The 17747-nt window shown below is 40.1% G+C and overlaps 2 protein-coding genes across 2 annotated transcripts in view; both read left to right on the forward strand.

Annotated features, from left to right (window-relative positions):
- The window catches only part of vwf (von Willebrand factor), a 38775-nt gene extending 36069 nt beyond the window's left edge, over positions 1-2706 (forward strand). Inside the window, exons 50-53 of the mRNA XM_042495659.1 lie at positions 1057-1185; positions 1293-1332; positions 1450-1547; positions 1724-2706. Coding sequence (XP_042351593.1) covers positions 1057-1185; positions 1293-1332; positions 1450-1547; positions 1724-1909 — 453 coding nt within the window. The 3' untranslated portion in view covers positions 1910-2706. The remainder of the gene's footprint in view (positions 1-1056; positions 1186-1292; positions 1333-1449; positions 1548-1723) is intronic.
- Positions 2707-7432: 4726 nt separating this feature from the next.
- Positions 7433-17747, forward strand: part of LOC121950380 (anoctamin-2) — a 28331-nt gene continuing 18016 nt past the window's right edge. The window contains 9 exon segments of the mRNA XM_042496362.1: positions 7433-7579; positions 7735-8040; positions 11585-11680; positions 11856-12028; positions 13777-13831; positions 13930-13981; positions 14152-14207; positions 14453-14500; positions 15508-15572. Of these exon segments, the coding sequence (XP_042352296.1) occupies positions 7433-7579; positions 7735-8040; positions 11585-11680; positions 11856-12028; positions 13777-13831; positions 13930-13981; positions 14152-14207; positions 14453-14500; positions 15508-15572 (998 nt within the window).

The raw sequence follows: 17747 nt of genomic DNA on the forward strand, positions 1-17747 counted from the left end.
AGCAGGATTACAGCATCAGCGCAACCAGTACCCACAACACAGGCGTAGGTTCAGGCAGGACCACAGCAAAGGCAAATCAAGACCACGATCAGGGGAACTGGGGGTACAGTATCAGGCAGCCACAGCACAAGTACGACCGAAGGCAGGGTCACAGAACTAGCACAGCCATCACCACAATCAGTCGCAGCCAAGGTTGCAGCCAAGATTACAGCCAGGATCCGGGAAAACTAGGAAACAAGGGAGCAGGAATACTCCGAAGAGGCAATGTAGTTAGTGTAGTGCAGTAAACACACATGAGAATTTTCAGATGGAGGGAGCAAGAGAAGGAAAACGGAGCTCAGTGTATCTAAAAAGTCCCCCAGCAGATTCAGTTTATGTCAGCCTAACTATGGGCTGGTCCAGGCAACCTTAGCCAGCCCTAATTATACACTTTATCAAAGAGGAAGGTCATAAGTCTATCCTTAAAAGTGGAGACAGTGTCTGCCTCCCTGACCGAAACTGGAAGATGGTTTCATAAAAGAGGAGCATGGTTCTGGCTCCCATCCTACTTTTGGAGACTTTGGGAACCACAAGTAACCCTGTGTTTTCAGAGCGCAGTGATCTTGAGGGTTGGTAAGGAAATATGAGCTGCGACAATTAGGACAGAGCCTGACCATTTAGAGCTTTGTAAATAAGGAGGAGGATTTTAAATTCAATCTCTGAGGTTCCTTGCAGTTGTGCTAGAGGCCAAGGTAATGCCAGAACAAGAAGGAGGATGTCTTAGGCAAGATATCTGCTGGCTAGCAAAAACCAATGGAATCCAATATTGTACTATGCTATGCTATGCTATGCTATGCTATGCTGTGCTACACTCTACTATAATATACTATGCCATAGTATACTATAATTGTATGTTGGATCAATGGAGTAGTGTCACCAAAATAAAAAATATTGATTGTAAGTGTAATATTTGCTTTTCATTTAATGGTTGTACATTTTAAAATTGAGTGAACAGCTTTTTTGCAGCATACAAATTGTATACATACTATATATACATATGTGCCTCTCTCCCTCCAGGTTAACACCACAAGTAAGGATGGTTGCAACATGTATACCTGTGGTGTAAATAGTAAAGGAGATCTTGTCCTGCAAACCAAAGTGACCACATGCCCTCCTTTTGACCGCCAAACTTGCCTAGACCAGGGGGTACGACCACTACACAACATGCCCTACAGTCTCCCAGTACTCCCACTCCTGAACCTCTGTATCAGACGCAAGTTTGTATTAAATGTTTCTCTCCTATTTGTTTTCAGGGGAAAGTCAGCCAGATTGGCACAACCTGCTGTGAAATATGTAAGTAGAGCTGTGTCCTCTGCAAGACTGGCAGTGTGCCAGTCTTGCACACTGCAAGAAAATAGTGATTTTTAATTGAATATTTTGATTTTAATAAGAGTGTGTGCATGTGTGAAGGTACCGAGCCAGAGTGTCGTAGGACAGCAGGAACGCTTAACTACATTAAAGTGGATGATTGCCAATCAGAGCAGCAGATTGAATTGCACTATTGTGAGGTAAGAGACTAGACACACACACACAGACATGCGTGATGATTAATACTTTTTTTCCCTCTGGGATTAGTGTGCAAAGTTCAATGAAATCATAGTGTCACACTGTCCCTCACCATCCCACCCTTTCTGTGTCCTCCTGTGGTGCTGTCCACCTGTCCATCTGTCCATCTGTCTGTCAGGGCAAATGTCGCAGTAAGTCCATGTATTCTCTGGAGAGGGCTGCTGTGGAGCAGGAGTGTGTGTGCTGTGCTGCTGTGGAGACGGAGCCTCTCAGTGTTCCCGTCCTGTGTGCCAATGGCACCCGCAGCCACCAGACTGTCCTGTCTGTCACCGCATGCGACTGTCTGTCCAACCACTGCACCTAGAGAGAGTGAGAGAGAGAGTTTATAAATGCAGTCAGTGTGCATGTGTGTGTGTGTATCCAAGCAAACATGTGCCCACAAATAACAACACTAATAACAATGAAACAAATATGCCAGTTTCTGTAAGCACTACTTTTTGTCTGTGTATTGTTGCATTTTGAATATTACAATTAAAATGTCTGGATTTAAAGAGATTGATGTTTGTTGTTAACACTTTCAATCTATTCAAAAATCTTAACAGATTTTCAGATTTTCTTTTTCATAGGGTTACTGAGATAAATTTTGAATTTAAAACAAAGTTGATCAGTATTGAGCAAGTTTATGATTTAATCAAGTAAACCATATTCAAAAAAATACCAGTAGCATAACATTACTGAGTAAAGTTACAACAAACTTCAGTAAAACTTCATAGCTTTTCTTTATTTCAAATGATTATTTACTCTGTTTGTGGAAAAGAAAGTCTGGGCACAAGGATTTTTCTATAGCAGCATATGTTCTGGAATAGCCTGCCAGAAGCCATCAGACCAGCTGAGTCTGTTGATGCTTTTAAGATGCACCTTAAGACCTTTTTTTGGTGGATTAAATTGTATTGGACCAGATTTTTCTACTTTTTAAAATAATCCAATTCCTTGGGTTTGAATTGTGTTTAGTTTGTTTAATTTGGTTTAACCCATCTCTGCACTTTTATGTCTCTACGCTTGTATTTGTACACATATGTCTGTCTTTGTGTAGCACTTTGGTGCAAAACCTGTTTTGCTTTAGTGCTGTATAAATGAAATAAAGTTTAAACTTATATTTAATGTTTTTGGGGTTGGCCTCTAATTATAATCAACTTTAATAATAAACAAATTGAATAGTGGATTTTTTTCCGCACTAAATGAGATAATAAGCTTATTTTGCACTGGTTTTTCACTTTTTAAAATTTTTTTTAATGCATTTGTATTTTATTTATGTATTTTATTTTATCATCTGTTCCTGCAGAGGGTAGGCGAAGTTCACCCTCAGGTCTGGTCACCTGTAAACTCTTTCTTCCCTACCGGGCTTACTCACACCCTCACCTTTTGCATCGATAATATGCATCACAGCTTCTTTCCCTCCCGTATGAAACGGTCAGGGAATTAGCCGCCCTCAGCGCGCGCGTGTTAAGCCAGGGGTTCCGGGAGCGCGCGCGGATTGTCCACCATCTCAGCCACTCGCCAACTGTGCACCTCGCGCGTCTTATCATCCATCTCCATAGCGAAGCACTGATCCTCCACGAGCACTGGTGAGTCCACTTTTTCATTTTGTTTCATGGAAAGTGTGATTTTAAGAAAGTGCGCACTTGACCTTTGTCACTTTTGATGTGAATTATATTGTCCGCTGTCGGCTTTTATCGCGTTTCTGCACTTTTGCACTCATTTGTTTAAGCCTAAATGCTTGTGTGAACAGTACTCCTTGAGCATAGCACGACCTGAACCACTGGGGATATTTCAGTCCCCCGGTGGCTGCAGTGGCACGTGCAGCCTGGCTGAGGCTGTTTTTTTTTCTTTTCTTTTTTTCTTCCATCTGACCATCTGGGTGCAGACAACTGTTGCGTCCACGAGCGTTTAATTAAACACATATTTATGGAAAAAGCGGCTCTTGACACCTGTCCGAGGATTAATTAGTTAAAATGGGAATGAATTAGTTTGATGTAGGCTTTGCTGTTCGTGTTTTTGCCTTGAATTGATTTTATAAATAACCTACAGACAGGTGCACTGGTGGTTAAGGTGAAAGTTTGCTGAAAGTCCATTTGATTTGCACTTTAATGTGATTCATGACATAATTTCAAACCAAAGTCTTTGTTTGAGTTGTATGTTTCCTGTTGTGGCATTAGAAAGGGAGCAATCAGCTCTGCTGTTGAGCTGTCAGAGAGCTTACTGGCCTTTAAGCCTCGCGCAGAGCCGCACACTTGGAGGACGCATTTGCGCCTTCCTCCTGTGTCTTCTCCCGCGTGAGTAGGCAGGAAGGACATATAAAAATACCTTAAAATGAGCACAAAGAGGACTAATACCTCGATTTAGAAACTTAGTTAAAAAGGTAATAAAATATAGCAGGAAGCGCAATATGGTGTATGATACCATAGACTGGACCTCTGGTAAACTGCTATGCTCAAATAAATTATTTCGGCAGAATTTAATGAGAACAATCACATCAGAGTCTTGCCATGCAGTCCAGCCCCTAGTTCTCCTATAAGGAGAGTAAATAGTGAGAATAAGAAAATAGTTCTGTTAGGCCAGTTCTGTTAGACCAGATAGGTGATAGGTGCTTAATTAAAGTGCCTGCAAAGTGTGCATGCGTATTGGCTGGTAGGTGAAGAAAAAAAGATGCTTCCAGGCAGCATGATCATTAGCCATCGGGGAAAAGATATCATGTCTGCTAATAAGCTATGACCAATGCACTGCACATATGGACCATGTGGCTCTAACAGCATATGAGATAAACAAACTCAGACCCTAATGTTTCTCCTAAAACAACCATATAAGCATGTATGCATATCCTACAGATATCTACATGTTATGATCTCGGGATGCAAGAAAAATGTGAGCTATCACAAGAAGAGTGAAGGCATACATTTCTCTGTTTTTTTGTGAGATATTGATACTTGCACCCAGAGGTGTGGACTGAGTCAGACTTGAGGTACAGATTTGATGCCTTTAAACATGACTTTACAAAATCTAAAAAACTTGCAACTTGACTTGGACTTTTAAAGAAAAGACTCATGATGACTTCACTCAGTTTTAAGCTTTTTGAACTGAAAATGCTTCATACTTTCCCCCAAGCCCTTAGACAAAAATATGCTATGTTATAAAAGTGTGCCATGAATCAATTCATGTCCCTTGCCGTCCTAAATCAGCCTATAATGATGCTGTGCATTACCAGCAAGTCCATACAGATTCCCTTTGTTTCAACCAATTCAACAAGTTCCAAAAAATCTGGGAACCACTGTGTCCTGATGGATTTTTAATTTACATGAAATCTTTTTGACCTGTTGAACTCTCAGCGACATATTCTCTGTTACCCTCTCGTCTCTGTGTTTGCTAACACGTGGTAAACTGGTATTACTGTGGGTGTGTGTGCATATCTAATGGGATTGACGGTTGAAGCCCCTTGTCAGTGTGTGCATATGTGTGCTGTTTGGTTGGCTGTTGGCACATTTGCATGTCTCGTGGCGTTTGTCTCAGACAGCTCTAACCCTGTTGCTGCCATAGTCTCTCTCTTTCACTGGCAAAAACAGATGATGATGTAGAGTACGTATTTGCATTTAAATTTGCACAGGGCAATGAATGATATTATATTGATATCGTGATGTGAGACTTGATATCGCTTACATTTTGGATATCGTAATATTGTATAATATTGTCCTTTTCTTGTTTTAAAAGCTGCGTCACAGTAAAGTGAAACAATTTTATGAACTCAGACTGTTCTAGTTGTTCTATTATTTGTCTTTACCCACTTAATTGTTACATTCTTATTACTGATAATTATTTGTCCGGCATCTCTTTTGAGATATATTTTGTGAAAGCATCAAAAGTAAACGCTGTAATATTGTCACAATTTTCGATATGGAGGTATTTGGTTATTAATATTTTAATTCAAATATAGCACTAGGCAGCTTTATTTGTATAGCACACTTTATACAACATGGCAATTCAAAGTGCTTTATGGAGCAGTAAAATGTAAAACATAGTAAAGGATACAGATTTACAATAAAAGAGTAAAGGGATATGATGTAAAAGGTAAACTAAATTACTAAATGACTTAATTAAAAAACAATATTAAAAATAGCAAAAGTGAAGGCAAGAGGTGAAAGATAAAAAGATTATTTAAAATAATTTAAAATCACACAGGAGAGGTGTGAAATATGAAGAAAACATAATCAGACATCAGAAATATTTTATTGATCCCGGGCGTTAAATTGTAATGTGAAAATATGTGCATATGTCCTACAATGTATGAACAGACAGTGTCACCGATGGAGATGAGCACAAAATGTGAAACACTTATTTGTGTTTGAGAGCACTTGAGGAGGCAGATTTGAGACAACCTTTAAAAGACAGCTCAATCAAAACACGTCACAATCCTCTCCCTCTTCAACTCAATGTCCTGCATCTGCTGACTGACATGTCCAAATGTTGTTGTCACATGTAGGAAAAAAAACACACAGGTATTGCTCCAACCTATCAGGGCTCTGTGAGGTCAACTGAAAATCATGAAAGCATGCATACTGGCAACACTTATTGTTATTTCTGATCTTTAGGAACATTTGAGAAACTGAACATTTCAGGAAAATTAGCTGTGTTAATTTATGCACTTACATATTTTATATTTTATATTTTATTCCACATTTTATTTGGGTGGATGGAAGCCTGGGGATGCACATGTGCTTCTATTAGTGTGAGACTTAACTACTCCATTTCCTCGTAACATTTCCGTCTTTATCGCCAAAGAATGAGCCCAGTGATCAAAGTACCCCCAACAGATTGTAAACTGTGCCGCTTGGATTGCAGCGTGAGCTTAATCTGAGCCTACAGCTTCAATTGGGTAAAAAAGAGATGAGATAGCTTAACTTTGGCTTACTCTGTCACATTGAAACTCTGACTGCTGTGGGATTTTTCAGATACAATATTTGAAAGTGAAATTGACCTTAATTTGTCTTCTGGACTGGACATGTCTAAATAATAACATACCCTAATCAACCATTCAAAGTGAAAGAAAACCTGCTCATTTATAGAACATTGCATCTGTTATGTAAATATTGAATGCATGTGTGAAGCTAAAATCGTGATTCAAATGAATGGAAGCACATTTCTGCCACTAGAAAAGTTATTTGTCATATTTTTTTTTTTTTTTTAAAGTTGCATTCTTTCCAAATGGCATTAACGGGCTTCCACAAAAACAGACTTTATTCTGCTTAGTGGATAATTTCAGATTTAGTATTTTGAAACCAAAGGTAGACATATAATCAAGTGAAGATGGTTTGGTTCATATGCAAAAGATATCATATTGCAATTATTTTTGACATATTGCAAGTTAAGTTGTGATTTTAGGGGGAAGTTTTGCATTTCATTTTCAGAAAAAAAAATATAAAAAAAGTTTGACACTGAGATTTTTGCTGGGGTGTGTACCAAACAAACATGCTGCCTTACATCTGGAATATGATTTGTAGGCATCTCTGTCGCACCACAATGCTTTATCTATAATGGTAAATGGTCAAAAATTACAGCTCCTGTAATTTGGAGATTGCTCTTGACTGCTTTGCGATTTTGACAATATTAATAACTGTGCAGCCCTACGATGGTCACAAAAGACATCGCTCCTCTGTGGGGTCACCTTCTGAAATATTTGGGAACAATTTGCTCAAATATTCCAGTCCTTCTGGAGGAAATGGTTGCATTCATAATGGAACTTGTTTTAATACCAGTCAGAGCTGCAGGACATTCCAAATTTTGAATACTGAACTCATGTTTTTCTTTTCCAACAGAGGGATGAAACGGAAAAGAACGTATGCCGGTCACCACAGAAATGAGTGAGTCATCGTCAATTCACTCAGCGAAGCTTGTGTCATTGGCCCGATCGCTGTCTGACCTTGGGATCGATGCCACCAATGGAAGCCCCATCACCCCCCCTGACAGTGACGAGCCCCCTCATCCGGTACGGTCCCCTCAGAGTGCAAACACTCCCCCCTGTAGCTTTAAACATCACATGACACACGTGTAGGATGCTCTTTTATTATCATGCACCCAAAATTCTCTGCTTGTGATCCTTATCACTGACCTCATTTGTTACCTGTGTGTGCTTTTGTGCAGGAGTCTGGCATTGAACTAGGACCTGGGCTTTATTTCGCTGATGGCAAGAGAAAAGTGGACTACGTCCTTTGCTACAAATACAAAAAAAGGCGGGCATCCAAGGGACGCCTTTCCATTGCATCCAATGGGAGTATACCATTCCCGATACCTGGCCGGTGGGAGCCGGAGGCAGAGTCTGGGGAGGGAGGTGGACCTGGAGGAGATACGGAGGAGTCAAGGCTCACTGAGGAGGAAAAGGCTGTTATGAGGGAGGAGTTTGAAGCGGGTCTAGTGGAAGCTGGACTGCAGTTAGAGCGGGATAAAGAGGTGTGTATCTGCTTTTATGTTGCTTTTGTCATAATTATTTTTTCATCTGCTGTAACACTCCTGCAGACATTTATGGGTCAGAGTTAGGGGTGGGCAATATATCAAATATAGTCGAGGTATCGCAGCTTGTTCCACACGCGCACACACACACACACACACACACACACACACAGGCATACACACACACACACACACACACACACACACATAAAGCAGGGCTTTTGCAGAGCTCCAGACCATAACTATTTAGTCACATTTTGTGACATACACATATTTATAATATATTCTGGAGAGCTGTTAGTTTGTTGCCGCTCACAGTGAATGAATCTTCACTGTTTAAGGCGCAGTGGTATCTGTTGTAACTGTCTGCTAACATCCAACTTTTGTCCTGCTGTCCGGAAACTTCAAGTCTCACAACAAAAACCAATACCAATACCAATACTTCCTGCCTGAGATGGCCAGGTCCTTCAAAATAAAAGCACCATGGGTTCAGCTTTGATTTAATTATACCAAAACTTTTTTAAAATTTTATTACTTAGTTACTTTATTTAACTTTATTATAATGTAACTGCAATTCATTCAAAAATTTTGCATTTTAGTAGTTAACGTTTAAAAATATGGGTATATATATCGTGTATCAGGATATAGCCTTAAAAAATCTCAATAATATTTTAAAGCCATATCAAACAGCCCGAGTCAGAGCCATCTTGAAGAGATGTGACTACAAATCCTCAGACTGGATGGCTGCCAAACAGGTTGAGGATAAGACTCAGCCTGTCCCTTGAACCTTGAGGACAGGCCTGTACTCTCATTAAAGAGAGAACTTATTGGTCATCAGTGGTAAATTATAGGATGATCGTAGAAATAACACCCACAATAATTAACAGCGTGTTTTTGTCATGTACAGTTTAATATGTGCAAGTGTGTTTGTTTTGATGATTTTGTATTCTGTGAGTGTATGTGTGCACATGCATGTTTGTGTGTGTGTTTGTGTCTGTGTGTATGTGGTTGTGAGACGTTAAATCAGCTGTTGCTTTGGTTGAGGATTAAGAACGCTGACTGTAAGTGTGAAGCCAAAGGCCAGATTATAGGGCCTTATCAGAGAGTGATCCACTACTCAGGTGTGTGTGCTGGCACCTCAACACACACTGGGGAAGATTGGTGGCAGTAATTTGGATTGAATGAGTAGACGGGGCTCTCTGTGGTCACTTTGTGCTGTAACAGTATTTGTATCTGTCTGCTTGTGGTCAAATATGAAGAGGCTCCTGTTTTGTTGGCCCGACAGTGAGGGATTCAGTTCAGTATTTAGCGTTGTGGACCAGGGTATAAATATGCTCTGTTGTGTTATTTTAGTGAATTATAATAAGGGAGTTTGTGATAGTTTCACTCATAAGTGTGCAATTTCTTTAGGATAACATTTTGATACTTTCTGTTGTGAAAATAAAAATTGTGTGGGTTTGCAACATGTCAGCTGAGGAGAGGAGACAGCTGGACAAAGTGTTCTCCGTCCAGAATTTATGGGTGTCATCTTTCACCCAGACTATGTGGCCGCAATACTGAAATTTCTAACTTCAATACCTTAAAAATATTGATATTTGGCACTCTTTCCAATAGCTCAGGGAAAATTTCAATTGAGAGCAAACAATTTTACTTTTTATCAAATGATAAATATAACAAGGCTCTAACATGACAACAAAGACTTGTCTTTGCTTTGTTAGTAGCAGACAAGAGCAGAATGACTAAACATTAATGATGATAAGAGAGAGTAAGAAAGCACAGCTGGCATCAGAGTAATGATACTGCGGGAAATGAGTTTTGAAACTCAGAGCGTCTGACACCGTGAGTCAATAGATTGGCACTTGGACTGAATACACACATCTACAATTAAAATTCCGTTAAAATATAAAATATAAGAATAAATAAATATCTGACTCAGAATAAATTAGTATTGTTAAATCAATATTTTTGACTCACTGGGCTAGAGAGCAAAAGAAGTGAAATTTTAAAGGACCCCTTCTTCCTCGGCTTTCACCTTTTCAATATCCTTCCTTCTCACAAAAGATTAAGACGCATTAAGAGCAAAGCATCCAGGTTCCCAAACAGCCAGTATGCTGAAGCTGTCCACTTCCTCAACATTACAAACATAGCACAACAGGAAACCCGGCAGGTTAAAGAATTGTGCAACAGGACAGTGCAAATGTGTTTTATTGCATTTGAAGCACTTTATGTAATGGGTTAGATGTTGCTGCTAATTTCCTGACAGATGCTAAAGTTTGATGGAGCTCTAACTGTATGCAGGCATGAATATTTCACCATCTGCCTTTTGCTTTGTTTAAAGTATTATTTCTTTCATGAGTGAGGAACTTCTCTCTCTTTTGTCTCTGTCTTTGTTAGGTGAGCTCATGAAGCAAAGTTCCAATCCATCATGTTGATGTGCCATTAACCCTTTGAAACCTGGAGTGATATTACTTATCTTGTGCTGTTTTCAGATGCCTTCCACAAGTATTTAAGCCTTGAAACCTGAGAAGATTGGTGCAATTTCTTTCAAATCATGGTCCAGTTCATTTTCTTCTTTTTCTTCATTTTAAAATGACTGTTTTCAGGTAATTTCATTGTATTTTTTATTTTTTTTTGCTCAGGTTTCAAAGGGTTAATCTTGAATAAGCCTCACAGTAGTGGAAAACTGCTGGTAAATTTCTGGTGCAACACAATATTAGAGGTGTAGCAGGTGTTGTTTGAGCTCATGCAGTTGTTTCTACCTTGCATCAAGGTCATTACTGTAATTGCGATCGGAAGGTTTTAATTCAGTGGTGCTGAGGCTTCATGATAACTTGTCATTTTTCACATGATTAAAACTGATAATGAGCAAAATTAAGACGCTTTCAGGTACTTTTCCCAACATTATGTACACTCTTTTTCTATACTTTGGAGGATTTGGAGGTTCTAGGCTTGAAATAATGGGATTCCCTCCCAAACAGCCTCATTATAACACAAAGTAGCATACTTACAGGTTTAGGGAAGGCTCATCTGGCTGCCTCAGGACAAGTAGCAGGAGCAATTACATGCAAAGTAGCAAAGGAGGAGTAAAGAAGACAGATATGCAGTTCATCTGTCCATATCAGGCCTGGTTTTGAGTTATTTTTAAGGTGCGTATGCAGAACTGTTTCATGTTTTTATCCAAAGCTTTTTTGATAAACATGGCCCCCCATGGGGTGTTGGGTGACCCTGATGTCCTAAAATCCTAGAAATGCCCTAAAATTGCAGAAATGTCCTTAAATCCTAGAAACATGTATGGGCATGTTGAGTATTCTTGCTTTAGTGGCAATAAGTGCTTAAAGTGAGAATTTTGTGGGGCTAAAGATGTCTTTGTGTGCTGTTAGTGGGGCAGGTGGAGCAATTGCCCCCCCTGCTCATACCTAAAACCAGCGTTGATCCATATAATCTAAATCTTATATGCCTTGCACACAGTGGTTGATGTTATAAGGTTATGCACATAGTGTTTTTTATGTTCATGCTTTTTAAATCTGTGTGTGTTTATGTGCAGAGGGGAAATGGCATACGGTTTATCCGGCTGCACATCCCATGGCCGATACTCAGTCGAGAAGCAGAACTTCAGAAGATCAAAGTGGCGGTGAAAAAGGTCAGCAGTGATTGACACACCCTGCTCTTTAATATTTATACTTTTATCTAACATGTTTGCAGAACATTAACTTGGGATTTAAACAGTGACAGGACAGATATGTGCAGCATGGTAAATAAAACATAGTGTGACTGTGTGGATCAAACTCTTCTCCATGTATGTTTTCATTGAGCAGAAGTGTGAACTGCGGAAACGGATTGGCATTGCCGGGTTGTGGGATTCCATCATGAGCAAAGTCAGCACACCGTTTCAACCAGACGTCCCTGACTTAGACATCCAGAAAGACTCACAAACACGTATCCATTTCAAAACCCTCAAACATGCTTTCATCAGAGACAAGCTCCACCTGTGAGTACCTGTCAAATTTGCACGCACACATGGAGTGGAATGGTGTCACAAAAACTAACCCACTTTAGGAGTCACCCTTGGCTGGGGACACACATGCATTTCAGTAGGTCAGTGATTTAGATTACACCCTAATATCCAAATCACCTGCAGGCTGTGTGCTTTTATCATCCTCATCATACTATGGTGGAGCTTTCACATGAATTGAATTTTACTGTTTACACTACCTAAATACTACTGGGATACAGCAAGAGAGAAGATAAGCCTCACAGTAACTTAGGTTAACCAAATTATTTGATTTTAAAGTCCAGTGTGTGTGTTTAAGAGGAATTTATTGGTAGAAATCGAGTATAATATAATAAATATGTTTTCTTGAGTGAACTATATAATTATCTGGAAAGGAGGACCTTAAAATGAGCCTTTTATATCTCCACAGAGAGTGGGTCCCTCAGCCACACAGATCGCCATGTTGCATCGCCATGTTTTCTGCAAACCAAACACTGGCACCTAACAGGGTCATTTACGTTTCAGCTTTATTCAGTATCTTTACCAGTTTAAATCACCATGTCTGTTTGTTTTGGAGAGCAGGAGACTTCTGTGGATAATTCAGCTTCCAGTAAAAACCTCAGACTGAATCTGAAGTACAGTGAGCACACATTCGCAGGTGCTGAGCTAGCAGCCAGTCTTCCACATACTAAACAGGGTAGAAGAAACACTGATTTGTAACATGAGTGAACAGAAAACTGATTTATTCAGTGTTTTTACCAGTTTTTTTAATTGATGTTTAAAGTAAGGACTTCAGAACCAACAAACACATAATCAATAGAAATGTTCAATTTTCCATCTCTTCCAAACAAAAAGCACAACTCCAGAAAAGACAGATATACAACAGAAAGAAGAGACAAAAACTACAACAAAAAAACTAAAAAAACAGAAGTATCCTCACAGTACCAGTTCATTTAAAATATACCAAATCTACCAGTTCATCAAAGCAGGTGCCATTACCCCATTAGTCAGGCATTCCCTACATTTCCTCTATTAAGGTCAAAAAGTGGCCCTAAAATTTCATCAAACATATCTTCTCTCCCCATAATTCTGTATGTAACACATTCAAATGTGGCCATTTTTGTTGTTTTTACCAGTTTTGACCAGCTGCTCTGTGTGTTCTGGAGAGAAAGAGATAATATGGCCCTTTGAAAACAGAGCAAAATGGTTTGATTTCTTTTGAAATGATTGTGAAAAAAGGCAATGATTAACTAGGCAAGAAATGTGACATAATTGTAAGAAAATTACCTAAAAATAGGTAGAAGACAAGAAGTCTTATTAGAAGACAAACAAAAATAGGGAAAAAACTAAAAAAAAAAAACTGTTTATAATACAATAATTTGAAATCATTTTACAGAAAAAAATACAATTACACACAAATTACAAATGTGTAAAATAAATAAATAGATATTTTTGTTATTTTCAGCAGCTTCTCTTCTCTTGTTTGTATTTTTTTTCTTTTCTTTTTGTGCTTATTTTCAGGTATTTGTAACTTTCTTTACTAATTTTTTGTGTTTTTTATTTTTCATTTAATGGGCCATGTTTTGTTTAGTAGCTTGTTGTCTTACCACTATTTTTGTTTTTTTAAGAAATCAAAACAATTGCTCAGGTTTCAAAGGGTTAATCCAAAACTTTGGTGAGTTCATCTAACATTAATGTGCATATATTAGGTCTGTGTCTACTTTTTCCTTTTTCGTTTCCTGCAGGTACGACATCAAGTCAACAGAAACTGTATTTGATAACGCAACACGCAGCAGAATAGTGAGTCCAGAAACAAATGTCTTTTATTGGATATTATGAGGAATCTTTTTTTTATTTGACCTCACACACTATTTGGACTCTGCTTGCTTTGTGTTTAGGTGGCTGAGATTATTGCACGCACTACCTGCAGACAGACTTGCCAAACCACTGGTGAGCTCTATTTGTTGCTGTGGTTTTATTCTTCTTTTATTCTTCTTCTGTGGTTATTCTGTGCACATTGTGTGTGCACTGTCGGATTTGCTGCCTGTGTCTATATGCTATCAGTCACAGAACTGAATGTGTCCATGACACTGTGTTTCACTCTCTCTTTGTGTGTTAAGGCATCAACTCATTATTGGCTCGCGGTGTCTATGACTCTTCGTTCCCTCTGCATGACGTGAGTATAAAATGTTAAAGTATATTTGTATCTGCTACATCTGCTGTACATAAAAAGCTTTATTGCGTTATATAGGAAACGCTCGTCAATATATTCTCAATATGGACATTTATGGAAAAGACAAAAAGGGAAATTTGATCTATTTAAATAAAAAAAACACATTTAAAATTTATACATTAAATATGGCGTACTGTTTGGCAGTGTATCTCTATATAAAGAGCTTGTAACTTTCTTTTTTCCTTTAGGGGTCGTTCACAAGGAGAGGAAGGAAAGATCAGCGAAATGACAGACAGGTGAGTTGAGTGGCCTCTAATGGATCTTTGACAAAGTGTTTTTGAACTACCCGTCTACGAATATTGGTGGTGTCACTATTCTTAAGGCAGGAATAAAAAATATAATAATGATAATAAAAACATTGTTTAAAGCACCTTTAAAAACAGATTTACAATGTGCTTTGACAAACAAATCAAAGCAGAAATGGGATACATAGACAGCAACTAAAAGCTCAACAGTCCTAGTGAACACAACAGAGATGAAACGATGGTAGAGTTAAAATAAAATAAAAACCAGAGGACAAATGATGCAAGATTGTCACAAAAATATCAGAATCACTGTAGTTTGAGCTGGTTAACAGTCGCAATGCATTGTGCCTCTTGGGAAGTTTAATCCACCGTAATTAAAGGGGGACTGTGGTTTTATACATCACATCTACACTACACTGCATGTGGGAACAAAGCTGTATAAAGCTTTGTATTTCTCCTGAGGAAGCTGCATAAAATCCCGCTCCTCACCTCTGCTTGAGGCTAGCAGCTTGGCGCTACATTAACTGCTACTACCATAACACACAAAAATAGCTGACTAACTGTCAGCAGTCGACTTCATTGTAGATAACATAGGTGCCATCAAAGACAAAGAATGTGTTGAATGAAGAAGATGATAACTCTGGTACTGCTGCATCCATTGTGATGCTTAAAAAAATGTTGTAGGAATGCAAAGATAAGTCAGTGAAGCAGAATTTTATATTTGAGATGTATTTTCAAAGTTAAATAAGATCTCAGGAGAGGAATGAAACCTGATTGTGTGTTAAATTAAATTTAATTGTAGGCCTGGTGTAAACAAATACTATCAGCCTACAATAAAGTTTTATAAATTTTATCACTAATTCTAGTTGTTTGTTATTGAAACAGTACAAAGACTCTGCATGTTGTTATTTTGATAATTATGACTTGCAAATTATGAAATGACTAACTATTAATACTTTGTGTTTTCCTCTTGTGTCATGTGCTCGTATGGCCCTCAGATCCTCCATGAAGAATGGGCCAACTATGGAGTCATGTATAAATATCAGCCTGTGGACCTGATCAGGTACTCAACAGTTAGTACAAACCAAAACAGAAGTCTAGTCTACAGCTCAAGTTTGAGGCTGCAATGTTCATCACAGCCACTAACAGCCACTAAGAGCTCGACCCAGCAAATTTACTGATGATTCTGCTCGCATAGAGACAGACCAGTGGGACTAAATATGTAAAGATTGTCCTGATGATTCTTCCAGAGAAAAGGCTATGGGCTTGTTGAAATAAAAAGTGATTACCGTAAAACTTCAAATATAAGCCCGCCTCAATTAAAAGCACAGTCCCTTTTACTAGCCCGGTGTGGCGAAACATTTTGAGAACTGAAGGCCTGTCTCAATTAGAGGCTCAGTCTGGTTGCCATGAAGTTCATTTTATAGAAGTTCTTCGGATGTATAAAATCGGGTTGTGTTACGCCACTCAGTACCAAAAAGGGAGGGGGGATTGGACCCAATAGCAAACACACTGGACAAAAAAAAATGGAAAATGAACAGTGATTTAATGGAGCGAGGTTGGGAGTGGAGTTGGGGGATGGGAGCCAGGGAGTGTGCAGGCAGGTGAGGCTGGTGTGGCTGATGGCGGAGGTGAGGTGAGGAGAAGCGTGAGCAGAGTGTAGTTGATCCGTGGTGGTTTGGATGTCAAATGGCTGAGCTTGAGCGAAGGGCTGGGTGGCGAGGCACTGGAGCTTGACAAAGGTAGGCACTGAGGAGAGCACAAAAAGAGTCCGAATGAGCACAAAAAAAATTCACAATCCAGGTCACTGGCAGACACAGGCTTAAGCAGCAACACATGAAACACAGGATGAATGTGCAGGGATGATAGCAACTTCAACTTGACATTGGTGGGGTTCACAATCTTAATTATCTCGAAGGGCCCAACAAGGCGAGGCGAGAGCTTACGTGAGTCTGTTTGTAATGGAAGGTCACGTGATGAAAGCCACACCTGGGCCAGAGAGCTATGGAGGTCCACCAGACATTTGGTTCTCTCCGCAGAACATTGGAGGGCGCCCCGAACAGTTCTCCACACTCCCCTAACCCGAAGGTGATCGGCCACCATCGGAACAGCCACTGCCTCCTCCTGGTCAGGGAATAAAGGGGGTTGGTAACCAAAACATGCCATGAATGGAGACATACCTGTGGCCGAGCAGGAGAGATAGTTGTGGGCGTATTCGATCCAGGGAAGAAAGAAGCTCCAGGAAATGGGGTGGTGAGCAGCTACACAATGCAGTGCCGCCTCCAGGTTCTGATTCACCCGTTCCGTTTGGCAGTTGGTTTCGGGGTGGTAACCAGAGGAGAGGCTGGCTGCTGCGCCCACTGACTTACAGAATGCCACACCTGGGAGGAGAACTGGGGACCTGGATCGGAGACTATGTCTACTGGCAGTCTATGGTACTTAAAAACATGTTCCACAAGTAACTTAGCAGTATCAAGAGCGGAGGGTAACTTTTGCAATGGCACATAGTGAACTGATTTAAAGAAAGGATCAACAGTAGTCAGTATTACTGTCCACAGCCACATGACACCAGGGGGGATTGGGGATGGGAAGGGGGTGGAGCAAGCCAGCAGGAGGCTGATGGGAAACCTTACCACAAGCACAAACAGAACAGGCAGCCACAAACTCTGTGTGTTTGGCCCCAGGGTGGCAGGTGAGCTTGGAATAGTGTCCCCACTGGAGAACCTGAGAGCGAACAGTAACAGGAACAAACAAACAGTTAAGTGGTCCTCCTCCTGGGTCTGGTTGTTGCTCCTGAGCCCGTCTCACCACAGCCTCAATCTCCCAGGAGGCAGAACCCACAACGCAGGCGGTGGGGATGATAGGTTCAGCCTCACTAGAGTCAGTGGAAGGAGAGTAGAGCCAAGAGAGGGAGGAGCCAGGGCGATAGGAAAGGGTAAAGTTGAACCTGCTTAGGAACATCGACCAGCGGGCTTGCCGAGGGTTAAGACATTTGGCTGAGTGTAGGTAGGCAAGGTTCTTATGATCAGTCCAAATAATAAAGGGGAGCTCCGCACCTTCCAGCCAGTGCCTCCACTCTTGCAGCGCCAGTACCACCGCCAACAGCTCTCGATTGCCCACATCATAGTTTCTTTCTGCAGGGGATAAACGGTGAGAGAAAAAGGCACAGGGGTGAAGCTTTTGGGTACCTTGGTCTCGTTGGGAGAGAACTGCTCCAACACCAGTGTCCAAAGCATCC

The sequence above is a fragment of the Plectropomus leopardus genome, chromosome 11, assembly GCF_008729295.1.
Source record: "Plectropomus leopardus isolate mb chromosome 11, YSFRI_Pleo_2.0, whole genome shotgun sequence".
NCBI classification, from domain to species: domain Eukaryota; kingdom Metazoa; phylum Chordata; class Actinopteri; order Perciformes; family Serranidae; genus Plectropomus; species Plectropomus leopardus.